We start from the raw sequence: 18,234 nt of genomic DNA, 5'->3' as shown, positions 1-18,234 counted from the left end.
TGTGATGTTCTGATCTTTAAAGTCCCTAAATTCAACCACACTTCAATATTTTTGTCAGGCATTTGTTTTGATGACTGTGTTGTTTTGCTCGACGCCAAGAACACAGAAAGCTTCAAAATGCTAATCACAGTTTTATCCAAAGGCAAAAGCAAAGCGTTTGTATGAATGCTGTGCTAGAAACAAGTCCTTCATCTTCACTAGCAAAATAAATTTTGAAATTAAAAATCAAAGAGTTTAGCTACAGATGAAACCCTTCACGCTGCACGCACGGAATTCACTGTGGTGTTTTTAATAGGCTCTAATGATGATCTCAATATCATTTGATTGCACAGAATGCATAAAAATCGCACGGCAGCTATTGGTTCATAATTCAGGGCTTTTCCTTCCTGAGACCACTTGCTGGTAGAATTTCTTTCCCTTACCTCTTGTCTTCACCCAACCCTATCATCAGAGGAAAGCAATGAGCTCTTTCTCTTACAACTGGGTGTAACATGCTAGCGCTTCAGAACGCATTACAGTCATTATGTCTCCTCTGTCCCCAGTGGCTCTGACTGCCCTGCCACATCGTGCCCTTTCCACGGAAGAGGGGCCATAACAGAGTGTCCTCCCTGCCCGCTGCCTGCTGGGTGGGATCCAGCAGCACTCTACCCTTGGAGCCAGGAGGGACTCAGTAGGGTCACTGGTGCTGCTCCAGCCCCAGCTGACACAGCCCATTACAGAGCACTGCATGAGCAGGAGGGAAGGTTTTAGTTACCCCAAGTGTTTTTTGTGGAGAGCGGTTCAAAATCCTTAAGCTATATGTTTTAATTTCTGAGGAATTTGGGGTCAATATGTTCATTTGCTCTTTCACTGCTTTTGTCAGGTAAATGTTGATTTTCTGCTTGGGTACTCTCCTGTCTGGTGTTTTTTTCTATTCTTTTGAACAAATTGTTTTCTATATTGGCTTTACTTTTACCAGCTAAACAAGCTCTACTTAAAGATCCTTCCAAGAGGTAACTCAGCAGTCCCCTTACCATATTTAGATGCTTTTCCTGGTACCCATTTTCACACCAGAGCACCCTTCCTCAGCACAGGCAACCAGAGCTGCAGACAGAAAAGCAAAGCCTATTGCCAGGGCATCTCATGCTTTTCTATCTGCTCTTGCTGAGCTATCCAGACTTGATGAAACCAAGAAGATAGAAAAAGGAGGACATCTTACAGACTGTCCCTAGCATGACTTCCTGCATCCTACAAATTGCAGTTTTAGATCATGTTTTATGTATATACAAAGTCCAGAAAGTCCTCACATTTGAACCTGGCTTGGAAAGAACCACTTTTTGAGAAAACTGACGAAGAGGAATTTCAAGTGCTGAATGTGTCCACAAAGGCATAAAAGAACAGTATCGCCTTCTCACAAAACATTCATTAAGGGCAAAATATTATGGAAGTGTTTGGGTAGGCTATCCAAGTGTTACAAGAAGTGAAGCTTTCACACAGAAGGCACAAGGAAAGCATGTGCAGACCCCTTGGTGTCCTCAAGTTAGCTCTAACTCCCATGTGTCCTAAGACTTTAGCCTTAGCTGTGAATTTCATACCATGGTGCAAAAAAATCCTAAAAATAATATCTAAGCTGTGCTTGAAGGCTGTCAGCCTGTTTAACACCTCCAGGCACTGAGCCTAAAGCCTGTATCAACAGCAGAAGCAATGTCAGTGTCAAACTCTCTGTCCAATACTTACGAACAACAGTGCCAAGCAGGAGTAATCAACTGTAAGAGCAGGAACCATCACGTCCAAAGGATCTTTGGCCTTTCTACTGAAACTTTTAACTAGCCTGGCAATTAATGCCATTTCCAGGAGAAAAAAATAGGAGCTGACTTCAGAGCAGCAAGTCCTTTCATCTGAGGCACGTGGGAGCCGCAGGATCGCAGAGTCATTTTGTCAGCGATATCCTTGAAACTATTGCTAACAAAAATACAAAGTTGTACAATACAATAAGACCAGTCCTCTGAGGCCTCCTTTTTCCTTAGTTTTAGCTACCAGTGATTAGCTATATTGGTAATGGTGTGATAGGAGTCGCCTTCAATTTCTCACAAAAGAGAGAAGGACCTAATGCAAAATCTTGCTACGTTACCTGCCTCAATATTTCAACCCCGAAAGCCTTGTCACATCAGACCAATTTTGAGGACGCCTTCTGAAATATCAGGTTTTCAGTAGAGTGTACTAGCAGGTCAGCTGTGTTTGTCAATGATCAAACACACACTTTGAAAGTTACTTTACAGAAGCCTCTTAACACAGATACCTGCTATCAACTGAAAGAGACCATCATAAATTCAAGAGCAATTTATATTTCTATGCGCCTCGAAACATGTTCTGCTTCTACTAAGTTTTAAATACAGCCAAGTTTACGTAAGAATTACTAACTGGTTGTAAAGGTCATGCCTTTTGAATATATACATATTGGAGGTGTAAAATGTATTAGACTGTGCTATTAGGCTTAGTGCTGAATTTGGATTAAATGGTGTTATATTGATCTGATGAGCTACTCAGATATGCTGAAGCTTTAATTGAATGTATTAGAAGATGTTAATTCTAACAGCTACACCCTCAAAAGTAGTAGCTTAGTGATTTGAAATTGATGAAATTTGAAGCAGCCCTCGGCCAGTTTTCAAGAAAGAGAAAGGTATTTTGGAGTCCTTAATCTGAGACTATATGCTAATAAATATCTAAGAAGAGGTTCTTTCTTTTCCTTTTCAATATGGATGAGTGCCCTTTGTAAGCCAGAAGGGAACTGATGTAATGTATTGATTGCCATTTAAATGCCTTTATAAGCTCATTAGTAAAAAATGTAAAATGTTTCTGAGCAGAAACAAGCAAGTACCATGAAAATAGAGGAAGGCTCATATGGTTCTTAGATATGCATTAGATAAATGCCCTGATGCAGAGAGACACCAACAAGTGAGAAGTGTGAATAATGCCTGTTGTGAAACTGCTATAAAGAATAGGCTCTCTAGTTGTGAGAACAACGTCACACTGACAGCGGACATCGTGCACACTTGAAACCGCAATGGTGTATCTAGGTTATCCATGTAGCTGGGATAGCCTCTATCTGGGAGACACTGTGATGTTTAGGGAAACATCCAAGAGTATAATACAGGTCACTAGCTGGAGTCTGCCCAGGTCTGAAGTGGCTGAAAGTCATCACCATCTGTTCATCTGAAATGAGGTGCTGGTATTGGTCCAGTTCCTAGCAGGTAGGTATCCACGCCGTAAAAGAAACCTTCAGAAGCGATCCTGGTTGGAAACGGGGTTGGCAGAAAGGAGCCATGGACTGAAGGCTCTCAAGGAGCTCCCTGTAGCACACACAGACAAGATGGTGGGTATTTGGAGCTCATTTACGTGTATTCCCTCTATGATGCTCAGAGGGCAATTATTCTTTGCTGTTGTCAGTCTAGTGCCTTTCCCTGACCAACAGCAGCCATTAAGATCACTATCTGACTAATATCTTTGAGAAACATTTTAGCTTAACAGCTCTAGGAAGAGATATACCCATACAAGGTTCTTTATGGGATCTTGGAGAGGCTGCCCTGAGCCTCCTGTGTGAAGTCATGGCCCAGCTACAAAGCCTCTACACATGTGCTGACCTCCTGCTCTCGCATCTCTTGGGAAGATTTAGCTACTCTCACATGCCACAGCCAGTGGCATGGGCAACTGGTAGAAGTAAAGATTGCATGAACTTGCTCAGGCAGCCATCCCCTCAGTTAGAAGCTTCCTTTCTCACTGGGAGATGATCCTGACCCACTCAGCCAACTGTTACTTAAACTGGTTAAATGCTGGTGGGGAATGGGTTGAAGAGGATATTCCCTTCACAGAGAGAATAAGCATCACACTGTACGCAGGAGAACTCACGGCTTTGACTCATACCACTATCACTCCCACTGATGCGCTAGCAGTGAGACAAGAGCTTACAGGGAGAGAAGTATCCCAAACCACAGAGCAGGTATAGTCTGTGCAGCAGGGCCTCAGAAACCAAGTGTCCTCCAAGAGTTATTTCAAGTTTCAGTCGTCATCACCATCTTATTAAGGAGCTAATAAAGACTTTACAACAAAGTATTTATGTGAACATACGCATTTAATCTAAGGCAAAGCTTTTGCCCTTCTCAAATCAACTGAAGAAGACTCTAATTACAAGAGTTTCATGGCTGCATCACTCTATTCAAATTAATTACTCTGCAAAAGTTAATACAACTGAAATGATGCTGTGTGTCTTGAGAATGCTGAGGAGAGTGAAACACCACTTAGGGCCCATTCTCCTTCCCACTTGGCTCATCACCCAGAGCAGGCATTACGTCCCGCTCCACCACTGCTGGGCTCCGCTCTCCTCCTTCCTCATCTGCCTCCTCTCCCTGTCTGATGGAGCTGCCAGCTCCTGACAGATCCTCCTCATTTACAGCCCTGCTTTCTCCAGCACCAAGAGAGAGGCACAGCTCATCTCAAGACTATTAACAGCACAACAAAGTATTCATGCATTTACTAGACTTTGTACCCTTTCACATGAAACACTCATTCCTTTGATCTCTGGGTGAGAAGGGATTTCCTTGTTATGTCAAACCATTAAGGAGATGAAGATACACCCCCACACAATCCCTCTTTCTGTATTAACGGTAACAAGATATTCAAAGTAAGATTTTTTACCCCCTAAGAACAGTACAGTGACTGTATACAGCACCAGTGTTTCTAATCAAGCTGTGCTACCTCTTCTGACAGGGTTACTCCACTCTTTTTTGTGGTGCAAATAACGCTGCCTCAGGCTGATAATTAAATGGAATGCAAATTTTTACACACTCTTGTCACCCTTACAAGGTCAGTGTTTATCTGACAGCATTTTAATACAAACAGGAGCCTTTGCAACACACCAGCCACCACAGTTAATTAAGAATTACTGAGTATCTGTTTTTACATGAAGTCAGAGTACAAAAGCATTATAAAATACCTTTGATTCACTTCTACCTTTACATCAGACTCATACACACATGTATCTGTGTGTATGAATTTCCTGTACTGAAATTTTAAGTAAATGCAAGGATCTCTCACTCAGTATTTATCCAAGGAGCCCTCAGTACCCCATCAGCCTACAGCAGCAAGGTTTTTGTGTCCCTCCGCCCTCACACTTGCACCCGGGCAGTATCTGTGACAGGCAATGATTAGTCCTGCAGCACTGACCACTTTTCTATACAAAAAAATGTTGGTTTGAATGGCATCTGATTGGCACTGCTGAGAGAGAACCAAGAGCTCCCTGAAAGTGCTGAGCATCTCAGTTTGCCCTTAGACAGGCAAGAAATAAGAGCTTTTCAGGTCACAGCATTTTTAGCTAGATAAAAGTGGTCTGAGGTTCTATTTGGAGTTTTTAATGACCCTCTCCAAGCACTCTGCAGTTCAGCTTGTGGCTTGGCAAGTGAAGAAAGAAAGGATGACCTTAAATAAAAGTGTGTACTCCCCCCTACTCCCAAATATTGCAAACCCAGCATTTCCTTAACCAAGGTGAACACATACCAGTGTTCTGGGGTACAAAAGTTTCACCCCTGACACTGGCCCCTGCCGTACACTGGCAGACAGTGAAGACAGAGCAATAGCAACTGCAGCAATCCATGCACATACAGAAATGAACAGCAACACGTGCCTCCTGTCCCCCTTCTCATTCTGGCAAGTGAGCATCGACAGCGGATGGTGGTAATGGCTGCCAGCTGGGCAAACAGAGCAAGTAGGTCAAGAGCATCACTCCTGCAAGAGTTTTCCTTGCTCAATATTGTGAAAATGACTGCATTACTGCTCATCAGACAGAGCTTATGAAACCGGTATTTAAAAAACCCTTCCCATGATAGCAGAGGTCAGGTTTTCCCATCTTGAGATGTTTCATGTTGAGCAGAACCACCCATTTTTGATAAATACCTTTTGATATTTAAAATCTGCACCCAGGCCTATCCTGATTGCACAAAGCAGCTTTTACCAGAACAGCTATCACAGCTGGGTAAAAACAAAGGACTGAAACCCATACATTAGGCACTTACAGTTTAGAAAAACTCTAATGGAGATTTAACAGACTTACTCTAAAGAACTCTTTGGTTGAGCCTGAATCCAAAGTGCCATATGCTATTTCGGTTTGTTTAGCCAGGTCCTCTGCGCTCTCTATGGGAGAAACCATCCTTTCCACCGTAAGGAAGGCAGCAAGATTAGCAGTGTAGGAAGAGATAATGATGAGAGTGAAGAACCACCAGACTCCTCCGACAATTCGCCCTGAGAGAGATCTATGGAAAAACACACATCATCAAATTGCTGTGAAGACATTCCGTGATCATTTTTTCATTTACTGAAGAGAAATTCACATGCGTGACCCTTTTGTTCAGATCCTCCAGGTATCTGTGACCAGATGGACTGTGAGCTAGCTCTTTGTAGTCTTCCTCAGGAAAGCAGATTTGGTGTGTACCCAGTCCTACTCAGTTAAACTCTCTCCAGTGTTTCAGTGAAAACAAAGTCAATCGAGAAATAACTCATCTGAGCCAACCCCATCGGAGGCGTGGAGAGGAACAAGCTCTCCCGACTTCCATAGATCCTTTGCTGGAGAAGTCTTTTGCCAGAAGACTTTTGTCTTCCCTGCTTGTCCAGCCTTCCCCCAAGGCTGGACCCGGCTGCTGTGATATGTCTCGTTTGGGGCTGCCCAGCTCAGGGGACACAAATGTACCTTTTACATAACTAACTCTCAAAATGTAAACTGCGAAAAGGAATGTGAGTACACATGCAAAGGAACAAACCAAAACTGATCCAGTATCCTTCTCTCATCACAACCTAGCATGAGCTACAGACGGAATCTGCATACTGAAGTGAGGAGAAAGGCTGTTGTGTTTTACGGTTTTGTTTTTTAAATTTAACTACAATGTACATGTTGCACTGTTCCAAATCAAGCGTGTTCCTGCTTTATAACCACCACAAAAACAGAGAAAAAAGCAGGAAAAAGGTTAACTGTGTTGTGGGTTTTGTTTTTTAAAAGGATACTATAAGGACTAAAAAAAAAGCCTACTTGTAAACATGTAACTACAAAATGCCTGGTGGTCAGGAGGTCTAGATCCCGTCAGTAAGAGCTCTTGATGCTTTACAGCAACTGAACATCAGGCTCAAAATATCTGTTGAGGGCTGGAACGTGCCAGTGCCATGGTGCTCAGCTGGGTGTGGAATTTCACTGCCATGTACAGTGCTCATCCTGCAAACACAGCGTGTTGACAGGGATCATTTCAGGAGCCAAGACAAAGCCATTGCCTATTTTCCCTTAAATCTACCGATACCATCGCAGGAAGAATCAATCCCAGTACATTAAATCTGTGGAGCCTGTGTGCTGTAGTCCTTGGTTTGTGTGTAGGGAAGAAATAGAAAGCAAGAAAACTCTTACCTGTTCACTTGTTTCCTTCAAGCCCCTCAGTGCCATCCCCAGACAGTGGGTACAAGTTGTCCTACCAACTGATGGAGATAGGAAAAAAGCGAGTCTCCCACATCGGGGGTTAGCTGGGAAACTGCCTGGTCTTGGCCAGAGCCTGAGATTGCCTCGGCCATTGAAAAAATACCATTAAATTATGAATGGAGAAATGAAAAAACAAATCCATCTAATGTTAAAGAACACACCAAAGGAAAAAAATTGCCAACACAATAAAAACAGAGAGATCTGGAATAGATGAGAGGAATGTGGAGAAACAAACTAAGAGGTGAAGTGCTGCTGTTCTTCATTCTCCTCTGCCCAAGAAACGGAAGCAACAGCTCCCACTGAGCAGGCAGATGCAGGCTGGTTTCTATGGATAACAGCACCAGAGCAGTTACACCCAGGGACCGCTGCATCAAGTCTGTGCCAATGCACAAGGTGGTTCAAGTGGCTGCACAGCTCAGGGAAGCTTGAAGAGTGAAGCATCACCTCTGTGTCCATCAGGAAACAATGGTTTTTGAGGTGTGAACTCTGAAAGACACCACTATCACTCTGGACTGCGTGCACTTCCCAAGGGCAAGAAGACATCCACCAGATCACCAACGAGTGGAGAAGGCTTCCCTGCCTTTCTTGGGGGACTTCCAAGAGTATAAAAGGCTTCCAAGTTTCTGCCTTGGCTCCACTGCTGCTGTGCTGATCACTAACAGAAGGCTACTGAGTAGCTGCAAAGGTTAAGTTGCAGAAATAGAAATCCAGAATAATTCAGAGAGTCAAGGAATCTCTCTACCTTGCTCTATGTTCTTTGTAGGTATCAAGTGAATTTCTTGGGATGTTAGATGGTTAAAGGCCTTTCTGGGCAGCTCCCTTATCAGCTTGGGTAAGCTTTAGCTACTTTGTACAACTCAATATCCTAAACACTGAACCAGCCTCTTACATAGGCTAATGTAATCTTAGCCAGCTACAAAGCAGTGCCTTCTGAACTCGTTGTGTATAAGGCTCCCTTTGGAGCTGGTGGATAAAAAGAGATTTATCTCGCTGTAATGTGGGGTAAGTCTCGAGATGCCCATCTGTCTTAGGACTTTGGAGAGAACTGAGATGCCTAACTAAAACACAGCCTATTGCTTTTAGATGGTAATGTCAGGTGAAATTCACCCCCCTTTTGTTCACTCCTTCACTACATACTTTCCGTTTTCATCGAAGACCCAGTGTTGAAGTCCTCCTCCTCCCTGCAGGGAGGTGGAAAGTTTCAGAGCCAGACTGAGCAGAAGTCTGGCTAGCAGAAACAGCAGATGAAATATCCACTTGCATATAGCAAGACCAGCGTTATCTGGGGTTTCAAGGTTCCCATGGCCCTCTTGCTTTACAATAGGTCTTGAAATAGGAAGATGAAAAGAAGACTTGCCAGGGTGTTTAGATAAATTCAGTGTAACTACTGGGAACAAAATATTGTGTGTTCATTCTCCATGCAGTTTCTCATAGGAAATGTCTTATTTGCATTGCTGGCTGTCCTTTCTGTTAGCAGGACAGATGGGTTGCTGGGATAAAAATGTGCAGAAGACAACCATCTTCTAAACCACTGAAACCTGAAGCTCACGCTCTGCAACAATAAAAGGTCTGTGTCGAGCTGCATCTTCACACAGCGTATTACACACAGAGGAAGGTAAAAACATCTTGCCCCAGAGATCTTGCAACTTGCATGAATCAAGTCAGATAGATAGAGAACAGAAAATGGAGAACAGCTGAGAGGCAGGGGGAGGTGGGCATGGCTGGATCCCTGGATGAAGGCAGCACTTGCCTGAGAGTCCTACAGGCAAGAGAGTGGTCTTGCTAGATGAGGACCAGAGCTGTTCTCAGGAGAGTTGAGGTCACTTGAAAGAAAACTGGATGTCACTAGAGAGTTGTTTCTACCAGAGTCTTCCAATGAGCATGAAAAGGAAAATTAAACATCTGCTACTACGAAGCTGTCTGTGCTGATAGCTGTAATTGGTGGTACACAGGATGGGGCAAAAGAAAAACAAAACAAACCACAAAGCTGACACTGAAGGAAAGACAGACAGAGAGGGTAGAAGAACAAGAACATGGACGAGCATGGCCTGGCAGCCTCCTTGTCCAAAGGACCCCAGTTTCCCCCCAGGCCATCTGCTGATATGAAGACTCCTTATACCCACTGCAGGGGCTGGTGTAGAGGGATGCAGGAGAAAAAGGGTTAGTACATTAACACCGGGCTGGTAATAAGAGAATACTTGTACGGTTTGTGCCGTGAACCACAGAAATGTTCGTCCATTACTCAGATAATAATGATAGAAAAATCAATCCCAGCTTTTAATAACAGCACTACTTCTTCTGATGAAGACATACCTGTCCAAGTGTGCAGTGCTGTAATTTAGAAACAAACAACTAATGCTTTAGCCCAACACGTCATTTTTCAAATGACCTCAATAAACAGATACTTTGCACAACATTATTTTAAAGTGAACTAGCATATTAACAAATGAGAGGAGTAACAGAGACATGGAATAACAGAATTACAGCTCAGTTATCAAAACAAAGTTTTCAAAAGCAAGTAAACAGGAAGAGTGCATACCTTGAGAGGAAATTTAAAAGGAAGCATGGAGTCAAATGAAAGCAAATTAGTAACAACAGAAAAACAAAATAAATATTCAAATTCACATACATTTTCCAGCAGAAAAACACACTTAAACAAAACCTCATTTATTTACCAAAATAGCTTGAATATTGCTTCTACTCATGGCCGTAAACCATTCTTGATTTCCTATAGTACACCTAAATAATAAGCTTCTTACACTACTCAATTTGTAATTGGACTCTTCTGATCGATACAAGATGGCTGCTATATTGATAAATAACCTTGAAGAACTTCGGTGCAAACCCTCCTTGTCTAGACCCTGTCCATATTCTGAGCACAAGTCACCTGGTGCCTAAGAAGCTGCGAGCTCTGTCCCTTCACCCCATGCCCAGCCAGCCCCTGCCTCTCCTGCTGGCCTCATGGGGCCAGGCAGCTACTGAGACAAAACACAAGAAACAACAGCATCTAAAGCACTGCCTTGAGATGCTTCTATCATAGGAACTGGCAGTGGGAGTTTCAGAAATACCTCTTTACCTCATTGCTATTTTGAAAGTCCCACAAAGTCATTCCCATGGCCTTTAATAGGAGTCTCTTGAGTCTTCTGCTGTGAAAATAGGGATCTTGAAATACACCCTCCTAAATGACCAACCTCATGAGATAATTTTTAATGAACCCCCTGTCTTTTTCCATCAGCAATTAATTAATCTAGCCTCTTTGTGCCACATGAATAAAGAGCAAAATGAAAATACACTCTCTCTTAGAGAGTTCAAAGATACTTTCACTCAGAACAGTGTTACAAATTTGACTGTGTTTTCTCCTGATTCCATTTGCTGCACACATCTTTCATTAAAGCAAGTTTAATAATCTACTTTTGATCCATCAAAAGTGAATTTTCAATGCTTTAGCTCACTATGCAGAAAACACAGCAGCCTTTGATAGCAGAACAAAACTGCTGAAACAAATGCTGCTTCCATCAAGGGATGCACTAACCCCATCCTTTGGCTGCTATCTGATTCCATTTAGACGACTCCTATTAAATACAGAGAGGAGAGTACAGGGATATTTCCTCTGGAATATCCACACAGCATACTCACCAAGGATAGATCTAACTAGTCATTAGATGTCACAGCTGTTCCACACAAAGGCAGCTGAAAGAGCCTTTATCAGCAAGTACAAAAGTGATCTCTCCAGACTGCTTGTCGGCATCTCTCTACAAGTGCTGTACGCTCTCATATAAGAAATTTATTCAGACAAAACTCACAATGGAAGAATGAAGCCCCTTTTAATGGCAATAAAATAGTATGAAACATTCATAAAGTCAATGTACTGTGAATGGTGTAACCTTACAAAGATACAGATTAAGAATGAAATATTTGGGAATGGTCCCTTCTATGGAAAATAAATTTGACATTTAATCAACTTAAATCAACATATTGGTCAAAAGAACAGTGTTTAGAGGTATTAATTTTCTCTTTTTTTTCAGTAACAATGCATGTAACTGCCTGGAATCTGTTATCATGAAAGATAACTAACTGGACAATGTCTTCAAATGAGGGCCATATACTACTACTGAGCTAATAACTTCTGATGGACAGATAAAATAAATAGGTTTATTGCTGCCTCTCTTTTTTAGTAGGTATTTCCAAGGCACTTATTGTGGTAGTACTGAAGTATGTTCCACTTGTTATATAAGGTAAATGGCTGGACATGTCAAAGAGTCACATGAGAGCGTAACAAAAATCCTATGGACTTCTATTTAACTGTCAATAAACAGACCTAGTGGAAACAGAGCAATGCCTGCAGCTTTCCATGTGATGTCCCAGTGCTTATTTCCCGGTCCTTTGTATTGGGCACACACATGGTCAACAGCAATTTAAATGTTAACACTACTTATCACCTTTAAGAGCAAGCAGAGAGGCAAAGTTTCACCACAGAATTCAGGTATAAAGCAGAAGCACGGTGTATAGACAGGAGGAGAAGGCAAACAGCTGTGGGGCAGCACACCTAGACACTGGTAACTGGCAGCACACCTAGACACTGGTAACTGCATGGTTATACCCAGGCAGAAATGTGTGTGTTTTACGTAGGATAAATATTCATCTGTCAATAGGTATGAATCTAATTGCTGCTATCAAGGCTTTTAAAACATATGCATGACTTGCGTCAAATACCAATGCTGGTATCTCTAGAAGTCCTGGATTTTGCTGCTAGCATTCGGAGATTTGAATGTGCAGTGACTGTGGACTTAAAGGATCATTATTACATTATAACAGGTAGAATCATGATCCTTTCCATTAAACTTCATAGAAGTTTTGTCAATTGCTTCAGTGAGGCTATTCAAGATCCCTGTCACTATATGGACAAGGAAAAACTGGTAACGTCAATGATTCAGGTATTGAAAAAGGTACACAAATATAAAGACTGACAAGGTGTATTTCGAATCTAAGTGCTTAGTTAGAAAAGATCTATCTCTCTTGCTTTAATTAGCAACCTTGAGAAAGGAAAAAATTGCATCCTGTTTATTCTAAGCAAGTATTTTTAGTAAATAAAATAGCTGTAAACTGGTTATTAAAATATTGTCATACAAAATATAAGTAGTGCTTCATCACTAAGAACCCAGATAATTTTACAGCTTATCACAAGCACATCACCAAAGTATTTTTCTAGTGGAAATTAAGTAATACTATATATATTATTCAAACCCATTTGTACTTTGCATTGTTCAATTAAGAATGGTTTTCAAAGTGTTTCTTTAAAAACATAAATATAATTCTACAAGTTACTACCAGTGCTCTCTGTTCAACTGGAATAGTATCAAACATTTTTATTACAGTCTTATTCAGAAAGACTGTCTTCATGAATAAGAGAAACCTTTATGGAAACTGGCAATGCTTATTAGACCATATTGACTACGAACACAGGGACAACAGATTAGACAGGACTGAAATAACGATACACATACAGGGTATTGTGCAGTAGCTGTTAGAGAGGCACATACAGAGACCTGAACATATGAAAGATGGTGGTAAGCAAATTAGTAATAGGTGAGAGGATGGTTCAAGAAAAACAGAACTAGACAGATTAGGCACAGAATAAAGTAAAAAGACTAGCAGAAGCCATGATGGGAGTGGAGGTGTTTTAAAGTGCTGTTGCATGTGATGTTTTTTAAATAAACAAATCTTATTTTACAAAGCAGAATACGTTATATGCACCAAGGAGATGACCGTAAAATGAGATATGCAGCAAAAACACGGTAGCCCTCCAAGCATTGCTGAAAACAGAAAACCCTATGCATTTTACAGCCTCAACATGGTGTATATAAGTTTGGCAGAAATGCATAATTATCATTATAAAGCAATGCCATTCACTCTGGAGGTCAACATTAGCAAGCATGGTGGCTTGATGATGATGCTGAGCATTGAATGGAATGTCAAAACCAAAAATTTTGAATTAAAAAGAAATTTGAAAAAAAAGTAACATATATGCACCATGGCATCAGAAAATGACCATAAAATGCAAAAAGGGGATGGAGTGATATGGAACAAACCTTGGAGAAATATCGCATCCTTGCTGCATAAAGGCACCCAGGGAAAACCAAAGGCTGTTAAATATTCCAAACTCATTTGGAGGGTCAGGAGGATTCTGAGGGTCACGTGGCTCTTCACTGCTGTCTTCCAAGTGCCATTCATAAGGACTGAATCTGCTGACTAGGAAAAGAACTACGCTGACGCCAATGTAAGCAAAGACTATACACATCCAAATTTCATAAGCCAAAGGATCCAGGAAAGAGAATACGCCCGGTTTAGATTTCTGAGGTTTCTTGATCATGATGGAGATGCCCAGGCTCATAAAGGGTTTGGAAAAGTCTATGACTTCTTCTCGCACCAGTGTTATGGTGAGGGGGGCAACAGCTATATCTGCTCTCTGAAAAGGGAAAACAAACCCAAGTTAGTTACAAAACAGTTGCAACATAATCACAATCTAGAGTCTCAGGCTAATGAATCAGATGATAAATTACATAAACCAGTATGAAACGTTTTCTTTGCAGCCTATTTTGCAGCCACTGAAGTTAAGGACTATATGATATTGATAGCAAATTGTTAAGAAAAATTACAATCAAACCCGTGCAAGGGCCTCATGACAGAGGCAGATAGATACCAACATGTATTTATGTTTCTATTAAGTTAAAATGGATGAATAAACACTATGTGAACTGGACAGTGAGATACCAACTAAAACAATGTAATTTTCTAGTAATGTTCTGTATCCATCCACCTGCCTTGAAGACTTTGGGCAAATTATGTGTTTGTTATGTTTTTACTTTCTTTTTCCCATTCTCTCAGTAAGTTCTTTTGCCTTAGTGATTAGTCCAGGACCTTTAAAGGGAATCTAAGAGAAGTAATCGGTCACTGAGTTTCAGCTGCATTTGGGTGCTACCACTCGTATACTCATTTGAAACCCCCTTGTAATAAGCTATACAAGATGGCAAAATAGTGGGGTGATAGGAACTAGACAGCACACTTTTTCTGTGGTCACTGAAGAACAATAATGAGGATTTGTCAATAGCCTGGGTTACCTGAGAAAAATGCAAAGTAGTAATTTTCAGTATAATGGATATCATCATATTTTACAGAACTTAGCTCTATGGATCTTTAACACAGACTATGCTCTGAGGCTGCATCACCTGGAAGCACAATCTCATCGCATTGCATCTGTCATTTACCAGCATGTTGGTATACTCTGAACCAATGCCCTTCCCTTTAATCAATACATCTTTGTTGGATTCCATGGGAGGGTAAGAACGCGAAGTAAAAAAATGTACTATTACCTGATCAAACATAGCATTCCAGAATTTATTTTCAACATGCATTTAATTGCACCTGTATTTCTATGCCAGAAAGATTCAGGTCACGCTGGTGGATAACCTAGTCTTGATTCAGGCAAGTACTCAAGCAGGTGTCAGCATTTGCAACAGAAGGGACTAGAATGTTATAAAAAACGGCCTTTTTAATTTAAAAAAATATTTTTATGAGGGTCTGCATACCTACATATAATGTTTTAAATCTTCTATTTTAAACCATTGAAAAGTTAAACCCTAACTATTCATGTTACTGATATTTCTACAGATGGCCTTTCATTGGTAAATGAAGAATTTCTGAGAGAAAAAATTATTCCTAGGGAAGGTTTAACTTCTCAATACCTAAACCATGGCGCACCTTTTAAATCAGATTTTTGTTTTCCACTAGTAAGTATGCACCTCTTTCTGACGCAAAAATAAAATCTGATTAAGTAGAAGTTTGAATAAAATTTATTAGGAAATGTTAATAAGAAGTGATTAAAATCTGTGCCGTAAAATAATTGAATATGCTTTTCTGTAAATCTGATGGCGGTGTACATGACTTGCATTAATATCTGATTTGTTCCTCCTCCTAGATAGCTGTTTGGTCGTTTGTTTTTTTTAACATTTAATAATCAGAAATGGTGAAGGCTTCTCACAAGGTTAATCCTGGTATCACTGCTCTGTGCCAGCTGGTGCCTCAGTGGCACTGCGCAGCCATGCCCAAGGGACTTTCAGTGGTTTGATAATAATCAGATAAACTATTCCTGTGCATAGAAGGAAGCCATTTGGAAATGATGGACCTTGGTGTACCCTCTCACACCCCTCCTCAGCCCCATTAGACATTGTCTTCTCCCTTAAGTGACCACCTTCCCCAAGGAGGAAACCAAAGTGATTTGGTCACTTCCTGCAAAAATCCAGCCTGACGTGGCTTGACTACAAAACCTGAAAATTCTGACTGCCTTTGGATACTTGGGTGTTCATTACCTAAGTAACAGAGAAACTTGGGGGAACACAGGTAGAGTGTGCTAAAGGGACTGGGTGATGCTGGAACACCTTCACTGTTGAATTCCCCCCAAACATATATTTGTCTAGCAGCTGCTGCTTATTGAGCTCCTGTTAAATATTACATGCCTGCAGTCAGTACGAGATGCAGAGTATCAGTTTTAAATGTAGTCAGAGTCCACGGCTGGCTGGAAGACCAAGCACTTTGACCATGGCTACTGTGTTCCGTGTGGAATTAATGAGGTACTTACAAATTAATCTTTAGGAGAGTAAGCTTAATGGATAAGGACCCCTACAGAGACTTAGCAGTGATTGCATACGAAGTGAAGCTTGGGTGGGAGGCAGGTGTCTTATTGCCTGGCAATTCTGCACATGGAAAGCCAGACTTGGGACAGCTCGTCAGGCAGAAAAAGGCTGGTTCAGCTGGAAGAACATTCAGTTTTTGTAGCGTTCCCCTGGACTTGGAGAAATTTAATTCTCCCAAAGTAATATTTTAATTGCAAAAGTAGGCACGGTGGAGCTCTACCTAAGTGCTGATGCAGCGTGCAATAAAGTCTGTAACATCTCCTTCATGCGCAGCTGAGTTCATGTGGGATGCTCCTGTGGGGTCTTTGGGGGGAATGAAGCTGATGCTGTGCTGAAGCACAGACAAACCAGTTTTTAAAGGCCTCGTTGCCATGTCCTCATTCATACCATTCAGCATGGATTTCTTTGTAAATGATTTTAAATTACATTTTAATATTAAGAGATAAAATACTAACTTTTTCCGATGCATTTCCATCTTCCTGCTTCCCTACCATTTTCAGTAGGTGTTCGATATAGTGGAAACACCAACAAACACCTTCATGCCTTAAATGAAAATGGCAGCAATTGTTTTCTGCAGAGGGAACAAGCGTGGGTTCAGACACAGGGTCTCAGGAAACCATCAGCAACCAGGGCACTGAGAGTGGACCAGCTACAATCCAGGGACTGAGCCTGGCTCCCCATCACTTCTCTGAATATTAGTTGGACTAGGGAGGTTAAAACCCAGACTGCTCTTCGCTTATTTACTTAGAGATACAGTATTTGAAATGGAGAGCTTATGGAGAGCTCTAAGCACCCTACAGGATCATTAATAATTGCAGCACAGTTGTGAATTTCCCCTCCTGTTATGGCTGCAGATAAGCAAAACTCATAAAAATTGAGCTCGATTAAAAAGAACACAACCACAACCATGCCCTTCCCTGTGCAGAACTGGAGGGGGGGTTTAAGAACCTCAACAACTAAGCTTTGCTAATCACTCATGACTAACGGCGTTTCAAACATCATCTCTGCTGCGTTTGAGCTGGGTGAGAAATGTCATGGATTCCTCTGAGGCTTGTTCTGCCTTTGCCTGCTAGTGTGGGAGGCATGGATTTAGAGAGGACATGCAGCACAGAGGCACTACCCACTCTGTTCAAAGCTGACCCCAGGGGGCTGCAATCCTCAAGACTCTTAAAGGGAGGGAGAAAAATACCAAATGGAAATATCCCTCTGCACGGGGAAATAAAAATGATAAGATGTTCCACCTCTGTAATCCAAAAGGAGGAATCAAATTCTTCTGCTTACAGACCTGAGTCTTCCTAACTTCAAAGCCATGCACTAGAGAAAGCAAGAGATACCAGCTATGCTCCTGCCTGTATGTGCAGGTCATTCACGCTTGCAGAACTGAGCAATTCCTTTGCTAGTGTGCTGTTTTCCAAGCAGTGGGTCTGGGCTACAGCCACTTTACAAAGCCTTTGTGAGACAAGAAGCCAGCCAGCACTCAAGGTATGTGTGGACTGAAGCAGAGGGACACTGCCTGATTCCCATCAGGAGCCAAGTACCCCAGAAGTGCGGAATGCAGATACATAGAAGAGACTGTGCTGGAATGATGACTGACTCTGAGCACATTTTAGGCCCTCTCAGTACAGTCTGAGGTTTCCAAGTATCAGAAAAGGGTGTCAGACAGGGCAACACATTATCTGTGGCATATCCTGGTAAACGCTACCCTGTGAAGAGAGTCCAGTATGCCCAAGGATGTGTTGAGCGGCCAGGTCATGGGGGCAACGTGTTTTTAACACATTAGCTCACACTTGCTCAAAAACAGCAGCTGACACCCAACTAGCAACATGCTCCACTGAAGTCCGAATGTGTATTAGCTGGGCAGTGTACAAAGGTATTAAGGTGTTAAACTGCAGTTGGCCTTGGCTGCTGTAGTCTGTCAATGTTCAGTCCATGCATGCTTTATGTGGATGCCCACAGCTCCTCCTGATACACTATTATTGTATGCAGATAAAGAAATTAAGGGTACATCTGCTTTTTGAGCTGTGGAGATAAGAGTCTGGGCCCATGTCAGTGTGGCTC

The 18,234-nt window shown here is 41.7% G+C and overlaps 1 protein-coding gene across 4 annotated transcripts in view; it reads right to left on the bottom strand.

Annotated features, from left to right (window-relative positions):
* Positions 1-18,234, bottom strand: part of GRIA3 (glutamate ionotropic receptor AMPA type subunit 3) — a 154,104-nt gene that overhangs the window by 29,212 nt on the left and 106,658 nt on the right. For all 4 annotated transcript variants that reach the window (XM_065689172.1, XM_065689171.1, XM_065689175.1 and 1 more), the window contains 2 exons: positions 13,576-13,952; positions 6,083-6,281 (listed from right to left, as the gene is read on the bottom strand). In XM_065689172.1, coding sequence (XP_065545244.1) covers positions 6,083-6,281; positions 13,576-13,952 — 576 coding nt within the window. The remainder of the gene's footprint in view (positions 1-6,082; positions 6,282-13,575; positions 13,953-18,234) is intronic.

The sequence above is a fragment of the Lathamus discolor genome, chromosome 9 (assembly GCF_037157495.1).
Source record: "Lathamus discolor isolate bLatDis1 chromosome 9, bLatDis1.hap1, whole genome shotgun sequence".
NCBI classification, from domain to species: domain Eukaryota; kingdom Metazoa; phylum Chordata; class Aves; order Psittaciformes; family Psittacidae; genus Lathamus; species Lathamus discolor.
This window is presented reverse-complemented; position numbering and strand designations above follow the sequence as displayed.